This window comes from Acomys minous (genome assembly GCF_964271855.1).
Source record: "Acomys minous genome assembly, chromosome: 7".
Classification (NCBI taxonomy): domain Eukaryota; kingdom Metazoa; phylum Chordata; class Mammalia; order Rodentia; family Muridae; genus Acomys; species Acomys minous.
In genome coordinates, this window is record NC_140488.1 from 33685553 (window position 1) to 33707755 (window position 22203).

Sequence of the window (22203 nt, forward strand, 5' to 3'; positions counted from 1 at the left end):
GTAGAAAAGATGAAATATATATTGTCATATTGACAGCCTAAGCTGGAAATGGGAAATGCTTGGGAAGATGAGTCAGCCATTCAAAAAGAACACAGGTACAGTAACAAGAAGTGCTATTAAAGAAGGAGGAGGGCACCCATCTACAGCAGTGTGACTAGAGGAGCACATGAAATAAATAACTGCACCCTCAGGCATCTGTGACCTAACCCTAGGTTACTGGACTATGACTGAGTCTTTTTCAGGGGAGACTCAGTTTTCCTAGTTCTCCATGGCTGCTAAATCTGATCGGTCTACAGTGTCCTGTTGAGGCTTGATGGCTTCTTTCCAGGGGAATAAGTAGGTTCCTTTTGAAAAAGCTTTATTAAAAACGTGATCACTGGACTGCATTCTAGCAATGTGACTTCCCAGCTACATATTTACAAAATTCCCGGCAGACCAACAGAATTTAAAGCCCCACCCTGGTTTCTTTTACTGGGATATTTGTCTTCTCTTATGAGAAAGGAATCTTGTTTTTACACTTGAGCCATTACCAATTGTGGAGTAAGTAACATACCTGTTTTAAACTTGAAAGGCTTTTGATAGACATAAGAAGAAACACAGAGTTGAGGATAAATTCAAGTACTGTAATGAAGTAAAACCCCATTCGTTTTCGTTGTTCAGCGTATAGAATCTGTGGCCTCCAGATGGTTAGGCAACTGTTGGACCACTAAGCCTAACTTGTAACCCTATGTTCCACTATTTGTAAACTGAAACATAGGAGAAAATTTCCTAGTGTTTAATTGTATCATACTAATTTTAGTACTATAAGCAATAATTTCCACTTTATTGTATTCTGGAAAATCCAAGGAACTATAAATAAGTTTAAATGAGTTGTTGTTCCTGGCACATCTCATCTATAAACAGGCAAGATTATTTTTAAATTTAATGGCATTCTGCATATGAAAGTTAGTATCATTTGTAGCAAGAGAGCTTTTGTAGTACTTTCTCTGAATTGGGTATCCTCACAGGGTAGAACTTCATATGATTCCCTTCAGCATCATAAACACACAAATCTGGCCAGTGTGTTGGCGAATTCCTATAATTTCAGCACTCTACCAGGCAGAGAGGCAAGCCTAGTCCCAGCCTCTCTCTCCTGAGTGCTGGTATTAAAGGCATGTGTCACCATGCCCAGCTATGAAAAGGTTTTTTTTTTTAAATTTTTATCTATTTTTTATTTTATGTGCATTGGTGTCGTGCATGCATGCATGTCTGTGTGAGGGTGTCAGATCTTGGAGTTACAGACAGTTGTGAGCTGCCGTGTGGGTGCTGGGAGTTGAACCTGGATCCTTTGGAAGAGCAGCCAGTGCTCTTAACCTCTTGAGCTATCTCTCCAGCCCATGAAAAGGTTTTTGACCCACATTGGTGTATATATTTGTAGCTGTTTTGGAGGGTGTGTGTGTGTGTGTGTGTGTGTGTATAACTAAGGTTTTCCAGGCTAGCCTCAAACTTCTGTCCTCCTGCCTCAGCCTCCTGACTTGATGCCGTGCTTTTTTAAATTAACAAATATGTTATTTTCAATGAGGTGGTAGAGCATAATAACAAAATAGTGGCTTCATGTGATAATTGAGACTGCCCTCCCCACTCTATCCTGTCCTAACTATGTTTCATCTTGCAGGCTGTAGAAAATCTTTGTTCCTACAAGATTTCTGCAAATTTGTATAAGCAGCTGAGACAGATCTGTGAGGACCACATCAGATCACAGATTCATCAGTTCAGAGAATATCCTTTTCAAAACAGAATACGTATTTCAAGATTTATTTATATTTTATGTATATGAGTGTTTTGCTTGCATGTACACCTGAATGACAGGAGAGGGCACCAGATCCCATTGCACTATGTGATTGCTGTGAATTGAACTCAGGACCTCTGGACAAGCAGCCAGTGCTCTTAATTGCTTGAGCCATCTTTCTAGCCCTCAAAACAAAATATCTCAACTTTTCTTTTTCTTTACTCCTTACCTCTCACTGCTTAGCTGGGTTTGAAATGGAATGCCTATGGTGGTAGATACATTAATTAGAGTGAAAATCTACACGTGTAGTATTTAAATAAAAATTATTTACACTTTTTCTTTATGAGACAGGCTCTGTGTAGCCTTGGCTGCCCTGGCCTCAAACACACAAAGATCCACCCGCCTCTGTCTCTGCCTCCTTAGTGCTGGGATTAAAGGCTTGCACCACCGTGCCCAGCTAAAATTTGTTGTTAACTGTCTGTCCTGGCAGATTTCCACTTGAAGGATATCTTAAATAAAAAACATAATGGTGACTTATGTTTAAGACTAGATTTAAAGGTAGTTTAAGGGGGAAATCTAATTTGTTTCTGCAGTTTAAAAAATAGAATTAATGTATAATTTAATTTCATTTAGTATATGGAGTAGTCTGTATTTAAAACAAATAATGGTTTTATATTACAGGTATTATATGAAATACTTTAAAATATCCTTAACACCTGTCTCATGGATTCATTGGATAGTGTTCTTTTTCTAAAAAAGATTGATAGATGCTGGCAAAACCATTGTAGGCAAATGGTAAGTTGGAAAATAACACTATATACTTCATTTAAAAAACAAGTGCTAGAATGTTTTGACAGCTGTGTTGAAGGAACTGGGATATTGCTGAGTGATAAAGCACTAGCTTAGCCTGAGTGATACCTTAGGTTGCGTCCTGAGCACCTTATAGTAACAGCAACAAAACTCTATAGCCAGATTGGGCACCATAGAATTGGGAGTTCCAGCATTTGGGAGGCTGAGACCAAAGCATTGTACATTCCAGGCTATGAGCCAAATAGCAAGACCTTGTAGCAACGGAAATAGGTGAATAAAATAAAAGCTTTGTAATATACATGTATGAAAATGGTATAATGAAATTATGTAATGTAATTAATATACATAATGAAAGTAGTGTTATGAAACTCTTTGCTTTGTGGTGTTATTACACTATTTAAAAACTAAAATTTGGTAACTAAGGTCTTTATAATTGTTCTTTTTCTAAATTTGGAAACTATAAGTTTTGCTTATTTTTTTTCTCTTTTTTTCCTTTTGGTTTTTTGAGACAGGGTTTCTCTGTGTCGCCTTGGCTATCCTGGACTCGCTTTGTAGACCAGGCTGGCCTCGAACTCACAGCGATCTGCCTGCCTCTGCCTCCAGAGTGCTGGGATTAAAGGCCTGCGCCACCACGCCCAGCCTTTTTTTTTTTCTTTTAAAACTGCAAATTATAGGTAATCCAGCATAGGTAAACCAGCATTTAAGAATTACTTTGAGGCCTGGCTCAGTGGTGCACGCCTTTAATCCCAGTACTCTGGAGGCAGAGGCAGAGGCAGACAGATCTCTGAGTTCAGTGCCAGCCTAGTCTACAAAGAGAGTTCTAGGACAGCCGAGGCTATTACACAGAGAAGCTGTTTTGAAAAACCAACTGACCAAACAAACAAAAGAATTACTTCCATCCTTGAGTCTTTGTTGTTGATGGCCATTTTTGATTTGAGATTGTGTCTGTCTTACTCTGTATCCAGACTAGTTTGAGCTTACTATGTAACTCATGCTAGCCTCAGATTCATGGTAATCCACCTGCGCCAGCCTCCTGTATGTTGGGGATTATATGTATCAGCCATCACACCTGACTTTCTTTCTTTTTCTGACTTATTTATTTTTGGTTTTTCTAATTTTTTATTTTATTTTATTTTTTGTTTTTCAAGACAGTTTTTGTGTAGTCCTGCCTGCCCTGGACTCTAGACCATGCTGGCCTTGAGCACACAGAGATCTGCCTGCCTCTGCCTCCCGGAGTGCTGGGATTACAGATGTGTGCCACTGTGCGGCTGCTGAATTACTTATTGACTCAAAATTATTTCTCATTAAAATTGCATCTTCTATCAGTTTTAACTTGGCAGTATTCCTATATGATATTTGATTACTTGTTGGTATTTTAGTTTAGATAATCACACAAATTTTTTCTTCCTCCCTAGTCTGCCATTAATTATTCTTTATATTAATAGAAATAGAAATCTTTAAATCCACATCCTACCCACTAAATGCCACGAGTATAGCTTAAGGCAGCTTTATGCCCTATTATTGCTGCAAAGGAAGAACTAAATGTACCTTGGAGTCTCTGTTTTGTTTTGTTTTTTTTCTGAGACTGGATCTCACTGTGGTAGCACAGGCTGCCCTGAAACTCAATATCCTCCTGCCTTACTTAGCCAGCCTCCTGAATGCTGGGATTACAGCCACACCTATTAAGTAGCAAAGGTGTCAGGATCATTTTAATTCTCTGTTCTCTAGAAACCACAGGAAGGATTGGTAGAATAGTTTAAAGATAAATCTATAGCAGATATTCTCTCAGCTAGATGTATTTGTTTGCATGTTGGATCCTAGTAGTCTGTTTATATAAAATCTTTCAAATTCTCATTTTATTAAGAGCTCATACCACAAACTTACAAAAATTTCTTGATTTTTTTTTTTGTTTTCTTTTTATTTGACAGATAATGATAAGGAGCATTTTCTTGTTTCTGGATAGAACTTATGTTCTTCAGAATTCAATGCTACCCTCCATTTGGTAAGGATGCCAGAAAATTATTATGAAAAATTTTATTATATATCATAGTCTTAATTATTATATAAAAGAACAAGCTATATCAGAATATTCTCATAAAATCACATTTGGATTATAGCCTTTTTTTGTGTTTTCTTTTTTCTTTTTTGCCTGCTCTAATATAGCAGACCTAACTTTCCCTCATAATCTATGAAAAAAATTTTTGTTAGTTAAGAAGATTAAAGTTGACTCTAGAATTTCTGTGCCAAAATCTTGTTGATGATGATTAAAAAATTTCTTTTTTTTCTTGTAAATACATACTCTAAATCTGTTTGTTCATAATGATAAAATAGTACAATGAATTGGTCCCTCACCAAGTATATAGCATGTACCTATAGTCATGATTGAAATTCACCATCTTTTAGTTCTGAAGCCAGCCAATAAATAATCAAATAAGCCTCTCAATGCCAGTGTAGTAAAAATTCTTTTATATTTTTGAAGTAATTTTATTTTTGATTTGGCTAAAAAAGAAAAAGATAGCAGGATTGAGCTTCAGCTCTCCTTAAAGATAAAACAGGTTTCCTGGGTGCTTTAGTCTAATAATGTTATTTAAAATGAAATGTGGATTTTATCCTTTTTAAATCACTGTTTCAAAGTCTGAGGCCCCAGTTAGCATGTGATAAAGTTAACTCAACCTATACACCTTGCTATTGCCAGTTTAGATGATACTTTTTTTGTTTTCTATTTTAGGGACATGGGATTAGAGTTATTTAGGGCTCATATTATAAGTGATCAAAAAGTCCAGACAAAAACAATCGATGGCATCCTTCTCTTGATTGAGAGAGAGCGGAATGGGGAAGCAATTGATAGAAGCTTACTTCGAAGCCTTTTAAGTATGCTGTCTGATTTGCAAGTAAGTTGTACTTAACACACACAGCACTCCCTACAAACCTAATTTCTGTTCCCAGTCTGATGTTTGAGATCCACTGAGTGCTGTTCAAACAGTTCAGATGGAAGTCATTCAGTAAATATTTAATGAATAAACAAATACTTAGGGTTTTTTTCCCTCCTCCTAGATTTACCAAGACTCTTTTGAACAACGATTTTTGGAAGAAACTAATCGGCTTTATGCAGCTGAAGGTCAGAAGTTAATGCAAGAAAGAGAGGTATTTAAAAATTATATTTAGTAAACTCACTGTCTCTTATGATAGACATTACATTGTAGAACAGAAACTTCCCTTTGTATTTATATTCCCAACATTGTAATTCTCTTCTCTCACTTAGGTGCTCCTTTCTTTTCTCTCTCCTTAAAGGCCAGAATTCTGGATCATAAACTCTACCTCTAATTTTACATATGATTCTACCCTGTCACATTTGACGGGGCTGTTTCCTGGATCTTTTGGACTTGACATTTTCTGAATGCTTTAAGGGGAGGAAAACAATAATGTAAAAAACTATCTTTGTAGGTTCCTGAGTATCTTCATCATGTTAATAAACGCCTAGAAGAAGAAGCAGACAGACTTATTACTTACTTAGATCAGACCACCCAGTAAGTATTATGTGCTTAGCTTAATAGTCTTAAAACTATTGGTAAAATACTTTAAGCATCTTAAACATGTAACAAATTTCGGGTATGATATATTCTTTAACAGTTTTCATAATGCAAACTTCAAGTTATTATCTTCCCTAGCTAATTAGATTTAATCAAGGATTTTATTATTATTTGGGTGTGTGTTTAGTGTATGATTTTAAAACAGTATTAGAGGTTGATAGGATCTTTAAAGCCTTTTTTGGTGTTTGAGGCAGAGTTTCACTAAAATCCAGGCTGGCCTGGAATGCATGGTCCTCTTTGCCAGCCTCCTAACTTCTGGGATTATAGGCATGCACCACCATGCCTGGCTTTTTTTTTTTTTTTTTTTTTTTTTTTTTTTTTTTTTGGTTTTTCGAGACAGGGTCTCTCTGTGTTAGCCTTGGCTGTCCTGGACTCACTTTGTAGACCAGGCTGGCCTCGAACTCACAGCAATCCGCCCGCCTCTGCCTCCCGAGTGCTGGGATTAAAGGCGTGCGCCACCACGCCCGGCTCATGCCTGGCTTTTAAAAATCTTTAGAGTGATTAAAATTCAGTGAGTGGGTGTTCAGAGAGAAAATGCTTCATTACTTTCTAAATCTTACCAACCAAGTGGTTCCATTAAGCAGCATAGATAACTGTTTTACCTTCTTAGTAAAAAGCAAAGAAACCTGGGACAAAGCTAGGCACAGAGAGACCATGGAGATGGTTGCTTTGAGCAAATTCTAAAAGGCACATTATTTTTCTTCCTCTAGGCATTATGCAGAGTAACTTTTTGAGCAGTATTAAGTTGACACATCAGATAGAAATGTCAAAATCAATGTAAAGTGAGATACTTTCATTATTCCAGAAGCTGTAATTTTTAGAAGGTCAAATCTTAATAATTCTCTTTCCCCCTCTTTTAGGAAGTCACTAATTGCTTCTGTTGAAAAACAACTTCTAGGTGAACACTTATCAGCAATTCTTCAGAAAGGTAAGATTCCTAGGCCTGGAGAGATGGCTCAGGGTTCAAGGGTACTTGTTGCTCTTACAGAGCACTCAAGTTCAATTCGCAGCACCCACATGACAGCTCACAAACATCCATAATTGCAGTTTCAGGGGATCTAATACTCTATGCTCTGTGGGTATCAGGCATGCACATGGTACACATACATGCATAAAAACACTCATACACAGTTAAAAAAAGCCCTAAGGTTACCACCAAGTCTGTTCAGAAAGTTCAGAAGACTTAAATGATTATCTCTCACATGTGCCATCCTTGTCTTAATTAGTGGTAGGGTTATGCTTTCAGAACTGTTTGTCTCAGTCATTTAAGATTAATAGTGAAAAGACTGCTTACTATTAATAGTGCATCATAGAACCATCAGAAAGGAAAGAAGAATGGTTTGTGGATTGTTTTTGTGTCTAGCACAATTTGATCAAAATTCTATCAAAGAATTTTGAGACTCATTAAAACAAAGTTTATTGGGGGAAAACTGAAACTGAATATTGACAAACCTTTCCCAAGTCCACTGTCAACTAAATTTTCTGTAGTTGCCAATTTCCTGGCTGAAAGTGGAACTGAGAGGGAGAGGTCTGCTAACTAACACCAGTAAGGAAATTGGGCTGGGTGGAATGGATCTGCGAGAGAACATTTTAGTATATGTGATTTGCCCTGACTTCATTCCTCAATACTACAAAGCAGAAATTGAAACAATGGGAGTCTCATTATGAAAGAACATAATAAAGTAAGGTTTTCCTTATGTTTCAAACTGGTGTGTGTGTGTGTGTGTGTGTGTGTGTTGTTGTTGTTGTTGTTGTTTCAAACTGGTATGTGCATGTAAGCCAAGAACTTCTAAATCTTAATGATCTTACAGGATACCCTGAGTTACAATCAGATATATTCTAGTTATAGTTCAGACCAGGATCACAATAATAATTTCAATTTACATTTTCGTTAAGTGAATGGCAATATTTTATTCACTTGTTGATTCTCATATTTTAACACCAAATATTTCAAACCAGGTTTAAACAACCTCCTTGATGAAAACCGAATTCAGGATTTGTCTCTCCTGTATCAGCTCTTCAGTAGAGTTCGAGGTGGAGTTCAGGTACTCTTACAGCAGTGGATCGAGTATATCAAGGTATGAACAGTCACCTGTTGACTTTTCTCTTAAATGCTTTCTAATTACATGCCAAGAGCATCAGAAACCTCAATTATTTTTAAGGAAGGAATTTTTAAAAATTTATATATTTATTACGTATACAGTGCCTGCCTGCATGTGTGCCTGCAGGGCAGAAGAGGGCATTAGATCACATTATACATGGTTGTGAGCCACCATGTGGCTGCTGGGAATTGAACTCAGAACCTGGAGGAACAGTCAGTGTCCTTAACCTCTGAGCCAGCTCTCCAGTCCAGATTTTTTTTAAATGAAAAATTGGAAAATCAGCCTGAGATCAGTAGTTGTAAAGCTTGAGTGATGTTTGGGATTTCTAGCTCTAGGACTTAAATCATGGGACATGAGAAGTAATGGTTAAATTAAAGACTTATTTTTACAAGTTTGAACCACAAATCCTTCCTTCCCTTCTTCCCTCCCTCACTTTACCTCTTTACCTCACCACATTGCTATTTTTTAAAAGTACAGATCTGACTTCCTTAATAAGAAAAAGCTCCTAGTGTCTTCTAATAGCACCCATTAGGATACTATGTACCCAGCAGCAACTCATTATTTTTGTTTATGAATAAATATTATCTGTTTAGGGTTTTCTTTTTTTTTTCAGAGATAGCTGTACCTTTTTATGATTGTTCAGTACATGGGCCAACTTAGAATATGCTTTGGTGGGCTGGAGAGATGGATCAGTGGTTAAGAGCACTGGCTGTTCTTCCAAAATTCCTGAGTTCCACTCCCAACAACCACGTGGTGGCTCACAGCCATCTATACTGAGGTCTGGTGCCTTCTTCTGACAGACAGGCATACACGCCTACAGAATATTATATATATATATATAATAAATAAATTAAAAAAAGAATATGATTTGGTGGTTATTTTCATTGTAAATATCAATTACCATAAAAATATTGCCATTTTCATTTTTAGGCTTTTGGAAGCACTATTGTTATTAACCCTGAAAAAGATAAAACCATGGTTCAAGAATTATTGGACTTTAAAGATAAAGTTGACCACATAATTGATACCTGCTTTCTGAAAAATGAAAAATTTATCAATGCCATGAAAGAAGCATTTGAAACATTCATTAATAAAAGACCAAATAAACCAGCTGAACTGATAGGTATGTTTCACAGTCTTTTTCTGGATGTATGATGTTCTTTTATTGATAAACTCTTAGGTAAAATCATATTATACCCATTCCTGGTTTGTTTGACCTTGCTTAGCTAGGGATAGCAAGTCTGAGAAGTGTCTCTAAGGGAATGGCTCTTAAGAAGTTAAAGTAAAAAAAAAAAATGAAGAGCTAAACAGCTTCTCAAAAGTCTTCATGTCAAATACCACATAAATTCTTTGTGAGATAGAACACTGGGTACCATTTACTTTTAGTGAGTAAGTTTGACTGTGCTTTCCAAGCCTATAGTGATTTAGAAATGGGACAGAATGCTGTTTTCTATTGAGAGCTACAGGAAAAGGGCAGCATGGAATTACTAATAGAAACAGATTAAAAGTCCAGGATGGAAAATAAATCTAAAAATACAGGTTTATAGAGTATGCAGTGTGTTGCAGTGCTTCTCACGGTTCCCACACACATACTCATTGCTGTTAGGAGAACAAGCACCCTAGGAAAGTAGGTCCTCTCCTGAAAGGAAGGAGTTGGATTTGGTTGATATCTAACTTTATCGATATTTAAACATTGTATAAATTGTACCTTCTGCTCTATTGTTTCTGGTTTATTTAAATAGAAAAGTAATGTTTAAGAATGCTGACCATGAGCCGGGCATGGTGGTGCACGCCTATAATCCTAGCACTTGGGAGGCAGAGCAGGCGGATCAATGTGAGTTGGAGGCTAGCCTGATCTACGCAGTGAGTCCAGGACAGTCAGTACTACACAGAGGGGAAAACAAAAGAATACTAACCATCTATATAAAATAGAAAACTTAGAGACTATCCATGTTTTCTGATGACTTTGTATACCCCCATACAGGGCTACTTGGAGCCTCTACCGTGACCCATCTGTACCTCAATTTTAAGTTTTTTTTCTTTCTTTCTTTCTTTTTTAAACTCCGAAGTACTAGGCGTTGAACCTAGAGCTCTACACATGCTAGGGCACAGAGTTACATGTGCAGCCCTTCCATATCCCATTTTGATGTCATTATGCTGGAAAGTATACTCAGCCTGGAGTCAGAGTTAATGTATTTAAGTTGTGGTATTTATTAGTCCTCTGGTGTTGACAAGTTAACTTAACCTCCCCTGTGTTCAAGACTTTATAAAATACATCTATATATAGCAGAAATACTGAAAAAGTATTTTATAGTTCTGTTTGAGTATAAGTAGTAGTGGTCAGTACCTTTTAGACACCCATGGGCATTAAACAACAATGCTTTTTCTCCATTTTAGCTAAGTATGTGGACTCAAAACTTCGTGCAGGAAACAAAGAAGCTACAGATGAAGAACTTGAGAAAATGTTGGATAAAATAATGATTATATTTAGATTTATCTATGGTAAGTGTTGATTACTATTTTCATAATTTTCTTTTAAAACAAAGTACTTTTAAGGCCGGGCATGGTGGTGCTGCACACCTTTTAATCCCAGCACTCGGGAAGCAGAGGCAAAGGCAGGTACATTGCTGTGAGTTCGAGGCCAGCCTGGTCTACAAAGCGAGTCTGGGACAGCCAAGGCTACACAGAGAGACCCTGTCTCGAAAAACAAAACAAAACAAAACAAAACAAAAGTACTTTGAGCCAGCTATACTGCTAGCACGTGCAATTCAGCATTCTGGAGGCTAAGGCAGTATAGATTACATAGTATGCAGATCACATAGTGAGTATCAGGCCAACACAAGGGCAGCGTAGCAAGGCCCTGTCTCAAAACCCACAAAACAAAGCATTCTTACAGGAACTACAACCTTTCTATACCCTGGAAAGACTGGGAGCTACAGTTTGCATTTTATTCATCGTATATTTTTAATTTCTTAAGAATAGTTGAGGAAGTTGGGCGTGGTGGCGCAGGCCTTTATTCCCAGCACTCGGGAGGCAGAGTCAGGCGTATCGCTGTGAGTTCAAGGCCAGCCTGGTCTACAAAGCGAGCCCAGGTCACCCAAGGCCACACAGAGAGACCCTGGCCTGGAAAAAAAAAAGTAGTCGAGGAATGTAACTTGTGCTTTGGCCTTTCAACTATTAAGAACATGGGATTTTACGGCTTGTTTTAATCTGTTTTGGTGTTAATAGTACCAGTATACAAAAGGTTTTTTTTTTTTTCCCTGAAGAAAAGTTAATACGGTCTTAATTTTTCACAGTAAAGACCTTTAGAAATGTCTGGCACAGACATGGACCTCCAGTGTTCTTGAGTTTAATAAACTTGAATAAAATGTATGAAGTTGTTAAGTAACTTGGATTGTGGTGATTAAGCCTTTTGAAGCCATTTTGTTACAGCTTGTAATATCATGAGTGTTAATATTTTTTATTTAATATAGGCAAAGATGTTTTTGAGGCCTTCTATAAGAAAGATTTAGCCAAACGCCTATTAGTTGGTAAGAGTGCATCAGTAGATGCTGAAAAATCAATGCTGTCCAAACTGAAGCATGGTATGTTTGCCACTCTTTCTTATTTCAGTTTTTCCTTTTTTAATATTTGAGGGAAATATTGGATTATTTGTACTCTAGTCATTGATTGCTTCTTTTGTCAACCATTTTATATACACATGATGAAAATATAAACTGAGAGAATGAAGAAGACGGCTCAGTGGGTAATAGCTTTGTGTACAGCATGAGTTTGAATCCCTAATGCCCATGTAAAAAGCCACGTGTATGAATATGTATATAACTTCAGTGGCCAGGGGTGGGGGTGGGTGATAAGGTCTTTGGGTACTAGTCTAGTGCTAAGTTCAATGAGAGACCCCATTTCAAGGAATAAATTATAGAGTGTGATAGAGCAGTACAGCCAACATGCGTGGTACCTATACCTGTGCACACTTAACCCTGACCCTCAACCCCCCACACAAAACCATTAATTAAGTGAAGTTATAAGGGTCCTTGCTTTTTGTTGATATCCACAATTGTTGGCTTGTTTTCAAAATAAAGAATTATTCTGTTTATTTGTACAAAAAATTCCAACTAAAGCCAGGCATGGTGGCACACACCGTCAATCCCAGCACTCAGGAGGCAGAGGCAGGTGGATCCCTGTGAGTTCTGAGGCCAGCCTGGTCTTCAAAGTAAATTGAGGACAGACAAGGCTACACAGAGACCCTGTCTCAAAAAAACCAAACCAAACCAAACCAAAATAAAACAAAATCCCTATTATATTATACCTTAAAATGGATAAGATTGCCATAGGATTAGAGAGTTAACCTCTGAATTACTAGGGCACTCACTATGGGGTAAGATTTTCTTCTTATTATTACAAATAGTTACAGATCGTATTTTGTGCCCAAGTAGGTTTTACATTTTATTTTGTGATTTTTAAGTTCTTTGTTTGTTGTTTTACCTTGAAATATAAATATGTAAACATCTTTAATAGAATGTGGAGCTGCTTTTACCAGTAAGCTTGAAGGGATGTTTAAAGACATGGAGCTTTCTAAAGACATCATGATTCAGTTCAAACAGGTAAAAGTGAGTTAAACCCTTACTAATTCTTGGAACTTAAGGATATTTAAATTGTGTTTTTATGGCAGTTTGTATTGAAGAGGATAAGTAGAACCCTCTATTTGTTACAAATACTTAATAGCAACTTAAACAGTACAGTAGAGGAGAAAGGTCAGCCATGAAATGTAAGTATATTTGACCTACTTCAGGATAAGACAGATAAAAGTTTGTATTAGACTAAAGTTAAGTGTCAGTGTAGTTAGTGCTAGACAGGAAGAACAAGGCTTTTCTAATCAGTTGGGGATTTGCATGTTCACAGCTTGTAATGGGGAGAGAGGTAGGTGATTATGGGTGGGGTTTGTTTTGGGGGGGTTGTTATATGATATCTCGAGACATTTGGGGTGAGAATTTGGATCTATAGTTTGAAGAATATTTTAAAAACGTAACCAGATTTAGTTGTGTAACTGCAGTCCCAGCTGCTTTGGTTGCAGAAATAATAATATAGTTGATACCCTGTCTCAAACAGCAGCAGCAACAGCTAGGCGATAGTTATGGCAAATTAGATTTTTATCTCTCAGAGTCTTAGTAATGACTTCTTGATCACTATATTAAACGTGGTAAGTAGAACTGAAAAACTTGAGAAAGTTCAGGGTCAGTAGGTTCATGAATCTTACAGCAGTCGCAGAGTAGGATTTATATGCCTTGCCCTTTCCCCTTCTTCTTCCTTTCCCACTTCAGGTCACCACCTTCAAACAGGGAATGGAGCAGTTGAAAAACCAGAGACTTGGGCTGGCTGGTGGGGTGAGGAATGGGAGTTGCTGCAAGGTGTTCCAGTTCATGTAGGGGGTCTCCAAAGGTGGGGGACTAAAGGTAGCATTGGGGGAAAAGAATGGAGAAGAGATGCTATAACAGCCCAGGTCTATGTGAGAAATTGAGGTAATAATGCTTAGAATGTTTTCATGGGAGTTTTGTATGCCACTCTATCAAAACAGCCACCTGTGTATTTTTCTCCTGTGTTTTCTGTATCCTTTCTTTCAAGTGTTACTAGTTGCCTTTACTTTCCAGATGGTCAGTATTCACATATATTTTTAGGATAAGGAAATTCTTAAATGAATCAGTATTATGATATGACACATACGCTTTCATAATTTCAGTGTTTGTGTTGATCTTCTTGTAGTATATGCAGAACCAGAATGTACCTGGAAATATCGAATTAACTGTGAATATACTGACAATGGGTTACTGGCCAACATATGTGCCTATGGAAGTCCATTTGCCCCCAGAGGTAAGAGTAACTGTTTCAGACTTAAGATACAGGAATAGAAACCACACTTTCCCCCCTGCTTTTCATTTGAAAATATGTGCCTTTTAAAGGCTTAAGTCAGCAAACATAACAAAATAAGAGTTTTAATATTTCATTCTTTTATTTCAATTTCCAAATGCCTTGAGCACATTATTAATGAAGGATAGATTCCTAAATTTAGTGCTGTTTTCCCCAGTTCTTCTATTTCTTAGTTTATGACCCCTTAGTCTTCCTAGCTGTCAAAAAATGTTGCCCAAATTTCACCTGAAGCAGGATTGGTGACAAATACATGAGTATCTCCTTAACACCCTGGAAACTGTCCCACTCAGGACCAGTACCTAGAAGGCTGAGTAAAGGAAGAGACTGACTGGTTATAGAAAGAATCAGTATGGTGAATACAAAGAGAAAGAGCAGAGCTTGAACCTTAGGAAAGGCTCACATGTAGTATATGGTAAGAAGAGGAAACTGAGCAGAGCGGCGGTGACGCACACCTTTAATCCCAGCACTTGGGAGGCAGAGGCCTCTGAGTTCAAGGCTAGCCTGGTCTACAGAGCAAGTTTCAGGAGAGCCAGAGCTGTTACACAGAGAAACCCTGTCTTGAAAAACCAAAGGGGGGTTGGGGGAGGAAACTGCAAAAGAAATTTGGGCAGAAGCAGCATTGAGCGAAAGGAGTCAGTAGAGTGTAGAAGCCCATCAGAGGTGAAAGGATGGTTCATTGTGCAGAAGAGATCAAAAAGTGTAAAGATCACCAAGCCCTGCTACGTTGGGTAGTTAGATTTTTTTATTTTATGTGCATTGGTGTTTATTTAGCCTGCATGTCTGTCTGTGTGAGGGTGTCAGCTATTGGAGCTACAGACAGTTGTGAGCCGCCATGTGTTTGCTGGGAGTTGGACCCAGGACCTCTGGAAGAGCAGACAGTGCTTTTAACCACTGAGCCATCTCTCCAGCCCCATCACCTTATATTAAATTGTTTGATTCCTCCTGGATATAATCGTGAAAACTATTAGAAGTTATTTTACAGGGGGTTAAGAGTGATAAGAGGGGGAGGTCACTGAGGTGGCCCAGGGGTGAAGCCACTTGCCACCAAGCTTGTATTCTGAGTTCACGTCTCTGGAACCACATAATGGAAAGAGGGAACTGACTCCTGAAAGTTGTCCTCCGACCTCCACTAGCATACTATGGCATGCACACCTCACCTTACACATGAAATACATAAGTTAAAAAAACAGAAACAAAAAACCCAATAGCGCTAAGGTTTGTATTGCATTTGCAGCTTAAAGAAACACTTATTTTATTTGCTTTAGATGGTAAAACTTCAGGAAATTTTCAAGACATTTTACTTAGGCAAACACAGTGGCAGGAAACTCCAGTGGCAGTCAACTTTGGGACACTGTGTGCTAAAAGCCGAATTTAAAGAGGTAAGTGGATATTCCAACAATTTAAGTTCTGACTTAGTCTTTATATGGGAGCCATGTCCCTTGATTTGAATGTTCAAGCTGCTATTTTATGAGTATGTCCTTGACATCTGTATGACAACAGCAATAGCTTGTTAACAGTTTTGGTTGTATTTTAAGATGGTCACCATTTCAACAATGGAGTTGGCCCTTCTGTAAAATTGAATAGTTTATTGTCTTGTTAGAAATCATAACAGAGATCCGGGCGTGGTGACACACACCTGTAATCCTAGCACTCGAAGGCCAGCATGAGCTACAAAGTGAGTCCAGGACAACCAGGGCTAGACAGAGAAACCCTGTCTTGAAAAACAAAACAAAAACAGAAATCATAGGGTGAAAGATCAAGGCAAACAATGTCCATCTTTAAAAATTCTGCAGATGTTCATGACTGACCCGAATCAAGTCAAATTCTATTTGAAAGTGGGGCATAGTGGCACTTGGCAGATAGAGGCAGGGAGATTGGGAGTTCGCGTATATATTTGGTTACAAAGTAAGTCTAGCCTAGGCCACATGAAACCCTGTCTCAAAAATATATTCAGAATAGTAATTTCTTGCTGCTTATGATTGTCTATAATGACACACAGGGCTGAGTTATTTTCATTACTTTGTTCTGTTTTAATAAGCATTATAAAAGACCTATTAATAGACTAACTAATCCTTCACCCCATTTTCTTTAGAATCACACCTAAATCTTGCACTGCACATTGTATTGCCATCTGACGCAAGGTTTGGGATAATGTTAATCTTCTGTGCTTCTTAACTCACTAACTAAAAATGGTTTCCTGTCAGAGATTATTACTTTTCGATTAATTTTTCATGTTTTAAAAAACAGGCTAAATTGCTTTTTTTTCCCAACAGGGCAAAAAAGAACTTCAAGTCTCTCTTTTTCAAACCCTGGTGCTGCTAATGTTTAATGAAGGGGAAGAGTTCAGTTTAGAAGAGATCAAGCAAGCTACTGGGATAGGTTTGTATTGTGTCTGCCAAGTAGCAAGCATTTGTTCTCTACTGTGCAGTCACTGTGTTCAGAGCTCTGGAAGGTACAAAGGATAATGCTCTCTACTTTTTTCTGTACACTGGTGGTTTTTTTTGTTTTGTTTTTGTTTTTGTTTTTTTGGGGCCTGGGTTTCTGAGAGATTGCTTCCACTGAAATCGGGCTTACAGATCCTTGTGAGGAGCTGTATGGACACGGGGAATCTAACTCAAGTTCTCTGGTTTTCTGCTAGAACAAGCAATGTTCATAACCACTGAGCCATCTCCCCAGCCTCTCCTGTACAAAAGACTTATCTATTGTGAGCCTATATGAGTGTGTCTATATTATACACATGCCGGAATCTGTAGAGGCTAGAAGGGGACATACTATCCCGTGAAACTTGAGTTAGGTGGTTGTGAGTCACTGTTATAGGTGCTAGGAACTGACCCCTGGTCCTCTGCAAGACCAGAATGTTTTTTTCAACAGTGAGCGGATTCTCCAGCCCCCTCCTCTGTATTCTTAATAATTTTTAAACCAGAAAGTACTAGTATGTAGTGCTAACAAGAACTGTGTGAAGAATTAAGCAAAACAAGTAATCATTGTGGAAGGAAGTGGGATGAGTTAGGCCTTCAGATTGTGATTGGAGAGAAGCCAGGCATATGAAAGAAAGGAAATGGTGTTAGAAATAACTTGAAAACCTGAGTGGGTAGGAAACACGAAAAGTTTGGTGGTACCTTAGAATGGCGAGATACAAAATTCAGTAGGTAAAACTGTATAGGCAGACTTTTGAATGTAGGTGAAGCCTGTGCTATAGTGACTGAAATAAGGAAATAACCTATTTAGACAACTTATTTTGCATTATAAGCTACTAACCAATAAATAACTAACCATTATTTCTTCAGAGGATGGAGAATTAAGGAGAACACTGCAGTCACTAGCTTGTGGCAAAGCTAGAGTTCTTGCTAAAAATCCAAAGGGCAAAGATATTGAAGATGGTGACAAATTCATTTGTAACGACGATTTCAGACACAAACTATTCAGGATAAAGATCAATCAAATCCAGATGAAAGAAACGGTAAACCTTTGCCTTCTCCTAGTCCAACTATATTGGGTTTACATGTGTTACAGATTAAATACTACATTACATGCTTGAGTGTTTTTACCTACATGTATGTCTGCAGCACATCAGGCCTGGGGCCCATATGTGAAACGAGAATATTGAGTCCATTGGAGCTGGAATTGCAGATGGCTGTGAACAGCAGCTACATGGGTGCTGGGGGACCTAACCCACGTCTTCTTAATTTCTAAGCCATTTTTCAGTCCTAGCCTTTACAGTTTATTTTTCTAATGCTGCCACTTCTTTTTTTGTTTGTTTGTTTTTTTTGAGGCAGGGTTTCTCTGTATAGGCTTGGCGTTCCAGGCCTTACTTTGTAGACCAGGGTGGCCTAAAACTTACAGTGATCCGCCTGCCTCTGCCTCCCACAGAGTGCCGAATTATAGGCGTGCACCAGCACACCTGGCGTGCCTATCATCTGACCAAATGCATTTCATTTTAGATTTTTTTTTTTGAGACCAGGTTTCCCTGTGTAATAACCCTGTTTTGGACTTTGTAGACCAGGCTGGCCTCAAACTTACATCAAACCGCCTGCCTCTGCCTCCTGAGAGTTTTATTGTTGTTGTTGTGTTTAGGAGTAAACAGAGGTGTTAGGTAATTTTTTTTTGTTTTTGGTTTGGTTTGGTTTCTTGGGCTTTTCTTGCATTGCGAGGGTTAGAATGCAGGACCTTGTGTGTTCTCCCAATGAGTTATTTCTTTAGCCCATCAGTTTAATTTTATATTTTGTTTTCTTTTTTTAAATTGTGACATTTTCCTGCTTACAGTGTTTCTTGCTCATACTTAATTCCTCACTACCCTCTCCCCCTCTTGCCTGTCTCCTCCTTTCTCCCAAATAGTTGTCAGTGTCTCTCTTGCACACGTCCTCTTACTTGCACAGCAAGCACTTTGACTAAATGAGTCTATAGCCGCGGTCCCCTCCCCCTCCGCCCCCCAGGCCCCAAAGGTGGTCATTTCTCTTCTGTTGTATTGCTTTAATTGGCACAGGAGAGTATGATTAAAACAGAAAGGAGTTATATTTGTCAAGTATTTTTTCCCTTGTATCTGTATATTTAAGATCCCATTTAGATAAGTCAGTGCCTTTAGAAAAGTAATTGTTATGTCTGTAATGTACAGTTTGTGTTAATAATTAAGTTTGACTTAATTTGAAATTTTTTTTAGGTTGAAGAACAAGCAAGCACTACAGAAAGAGTATTTCAAGATAGACAGTACCAAATTGATGCTGCAATTGTCAGAATTATGAAGATGAGAAAAACACTTAGCCACAATCTTCTTGTTTCAGAAGTCTACAATCAGCTAAAATTTCCAGTAAAAGTAGGTATTTCTGTGTCTCCATACTGGACTTGTTTTAAATGAAAAGGGGAATACATTTGATTATAGACACTAATCCTGGAAACATAGATGAAAGGCTTAAAACTGCTTGGAATGACGTATTATTTCCTGTATTCATACATGTGATTCACAAAAGAACTTTGTTAGCATATCCTAACTCTGATAAATTGGGAGGCAGTTTACAAAAGGTAGTCTGTGTAACTGAAAGTTTAGTGAGTAAACGTGGCTGAGAAAATTTTGAAGTTAATCACTATATATCTTTTGAATTTTATTTCTTTTCTGGAGATTCCTTATCATTAGATTGAGTTATATCTTACGCTTGGTTACCTTATATAAATGTCTACTAAAATCTGTTACAGAGGCTTCTGGGTGTATCTTAGTGGTAAAGCACTTTTTGTGGGAGTGGGAGAGATGGCTCAGTGACTGTTCTTCAGAGGACTCAGCACCTACACGGCAGCTCACAACTGTCTGTAACTAGTTCGAAGGGATCAGACACCCTCACGCAGACATACATGCAGGCAGAACACCAATGCACATGAAATAAGAATAAATATATTAGCCAGGTGTAGTGGTACACACCTTTAATCCCAGAATCAGGGAAGCAAAAGTAGGTGGATCTTTGTGAGCTCAAGGCTGGCTTGGTCTACAAAGTGAGTCCAGGACAGCCAAGGCTATACAGAGAAACCGTGTCTTTGGGCAAAAAAAAGGAATTAATGTATTAAAATAAAAGATTTTTAAAGAACCACCTTTTGTCTTTTGGAAATGTCTAGCAGTGGTTCTAGTAGAGTGAAATTGGCCAGTCCATGGCCATGATTCAGTACAAATGTCTAGTAATAAAGGTACATAGACAGGTGTGTACTGGACTATTTTCCAAATACTAAATTATTTCAAAACTTGTAATAATAAATGTTTGATAGAGGTTGCATAGGCTCCTTACTCTTAGGATTCCTAGCAGCTTTGGACTTTGATAATCCTTTAATCTTGCTGAGCTTGTTTGGAGTTGGTAATTATACATACCTCCTTAGTGTTATTTTGAGGCTTTAATGAGATGAGAAATATAAACACTTAGTATTCAGTCTGGTAAGCAAGATTGCTTACTGATGCTACTACGTAGGAACAAACTAAAGCCATTTGATACTTAAACCTTGGCGTTATTAGATGGAATTTTACTTCCTTATTTTTTTTTCTCCTTTGCTTTATATTTTCTTTTGTTTTGGGGATTGGGCCTTACTGTGTTCCAAGGCTGACTTTGAAATCAGCTCTTTCTATTCATTGATTCTGTGAATTCATGTGATATCTCTGAATTCAATAATAAAGGTTGAAAACATCCCTTAAGAATGCAGTAGCACTTAGGAGGCAGAGGCAGGCGGATCTCTGTGAGTTCGAGGACTCACTCTGTAGACTAGGACAGCCAAGGCTACACAGAGAAACCTTGTCTCAAAAAAAATGCAATAGCTGGCAGGGCGTGGTGGCACACACCTTTAGTCCTAGCACTTGAGAGGCAGAGGCAGTGGATCTCTGAGTTCGAGGCCAGTCTGGTCTACAAAGCGAGTACAGGACAGCCAAGGCCAACACAGAGAGAACTGTCTCAAAAAACAAGGAATTAAAAAAAAGAATGCAGTAGCTGGTTGAGTGCTGGTGGCTCACGCCTTTAATCTCAGCACTAGGGAGGCAGAGGCAGGTGGATCTCTTGAGTTCAAGGCCAGCCTGGTCTACAGGGTTCAAGGACAGCCAGGGGTACACACAGAGAAACCCTGCTTTTTTAAAAAAAGTAGTAGCTGGCTGAGTATAGTAGCAAATGCCTGTAATCCCAGCACTAGGGAGGCAAAGACAGCTAGTTGTCTGCCAGCCCGGTCTACAGAGTGAGTTCCAGGATAGCCAGGACTACAAAGAGAAACCCTATCTCAAAAAAAAATTCCTCCACAAACCAGACAAAAGGTGTGAGCACTAGCTTGTACTCCTAGCTAACAGCTGAAGCAGCAACATTACTTGAGCCCAGGAGTTTGATATCAGCTCTTAATGCCATGAGATTCTTATCTTAAAATTTTTTCGCCTAGTGAATATTCTTTTCAGTATTTGGATTATAAATAGCAATATAAAAGTAGTATAACATTTACATTGATTCTCAGGTATGTTTAAGTGATCTGGAGATAGTTAATTTATGTTAGGATCATTCATTCAGGAGAGGAGTATAATTATCAGTATAAGACTAATTTTTTAATTAGTCTTTAATTTCTGATCATGTGTATCTGTGTGAGTGTTTACATGTGTGTGCACGTATATGCAGAGACCAGAGGTGTCAGCTCTCTCTATCTGGAACTGAAGTTAAAGGCAGTTATGAACTGCCCTACCTGGTTATTGGGGCCTAACTCAAGAGACTATCTTTTGTAAACTGGTTCCCAATTTATCACAGTTGGGCCCTTCAAGACTAGTGCACACTGATAACCCCTAAGCCATCTCTCCAGCCCTGTAATTTTGTTGTTTTGGGTTTTAAGGTTCATTGTTCTTGTTGTTGTTTGTGTCAGGGTCTAATACATTCCAGGCTGATCTTGAATTAATTCCCTCTGTAGCTTGACTTGTGGGATATAGGCACGCTCCGCCATAACCATGCCTAGTTCTAAAATTGTCATATTGAATTGTAAACTAACTGTAAGATTCAGAGATCCAAATCACTTATGTAAATAGTTACAATTCATAGTAAAATAGAAACCTGCTGGTGTGAGTTAATGTTATGCTTTATCAAACTTCATGTAGTTGCATGGTGCAGTTCACGTGGCGCTAGGGAATATAACCTAGAGCCCCTAATTACGGTAGGTACTAGACCACCAAGTAAAAAGTCTCAACTCCTCCCGCTTTTGTTTTGTTATTACCAATCTTCTTGAACTCATAATTGACATTCCTCAGCAACCCAAATGGCTATGACTATAGGCCTATGTCATTAGGTCCAGTATTATCTGTAGTTTATATAATAATTTTTTATGCTTTTAAAATTCATTTGTTAATTGCTCAGTTACTTGATTTCAGACTTGTTGGTTTATTTGATTCAGGGTCTTACTGTGTATACCAAGCTTTGCCTCCGGTTTCCACTTACTGGGATTTTAGAAGTTTGCTACAAAGCTCTAGCTATATTTCATGTAATTTTGAGACAGGGTCTTGCCATGGCATTCTGGCTGTCCACTTACT

At 38.1% G+C, this 22203-nt stretch overlaps 1 protein-coding gene across 3 annotated transcripts in view; it reads left to right on the forward strand.

Moving 5' to 3' along the window:
- Positions 1-22203, forward strand: part of CUL4B (cullin 4B) — a 38929-nt gene that overhangs the window by 16358 nt on the left and 368 nt on the right. The window contains exons 6-23 of one of the 3 annotated variants that reach the window (XM_084788742.1): positions 1655-1758; positions 2494-2563; positions 4507-4580; positions 5307-5469; positions 5633-5722; positions 6023-6105; positions 7029-7096; positions 8128-8246; positions 9201-9393; positions 10668-10772; positions 11744-11854; positions 12786-12871; positions 13589-13651; positions 14028-14135; positions 15458-15571; positions 16466-16571; positions 17480-17652; positions 18850-19002. In XM_084788742.1, the coding sequence (XP_084644868.1) occupies positions 1655-1758; positions 2494-2563; positions 4507-4580; positions 5307-5469; positions 5633-5722; positions 6023-6105; positions 7029-7096; positions 8128-8246; positions 9201-9393; positions 10668-10772; positions 11744-11854; positions 12786-12871; positions 13589-13651; positions 14028-14135; positions 15458-15571; positions 16466-16571; positions 17480-17652; positions 18850-19002 (1983 nt within the window). Of the gene's footprint in view, positions 1-1654; positions 1759-2493; positions 2564-4506; positions 4581-5306; positions 5470-5632; positions 5723-6022; positions 6106-7028; positions 7097-8127; positions 8247-9200; positions 9394-10667; positions 10773-11743; positions 11855-12785; positions 12878-13588; positions 13652-14027; positions 14136-15457; positions 15572-16465; positions 16572-17479; positions 17653-18849; positions 19003-22203 lie in introns of all 3 variants that reach the window. The other 2 variants (XM_084788743.1, XM_084788744.1) reach the window with 2 other exon arrangements.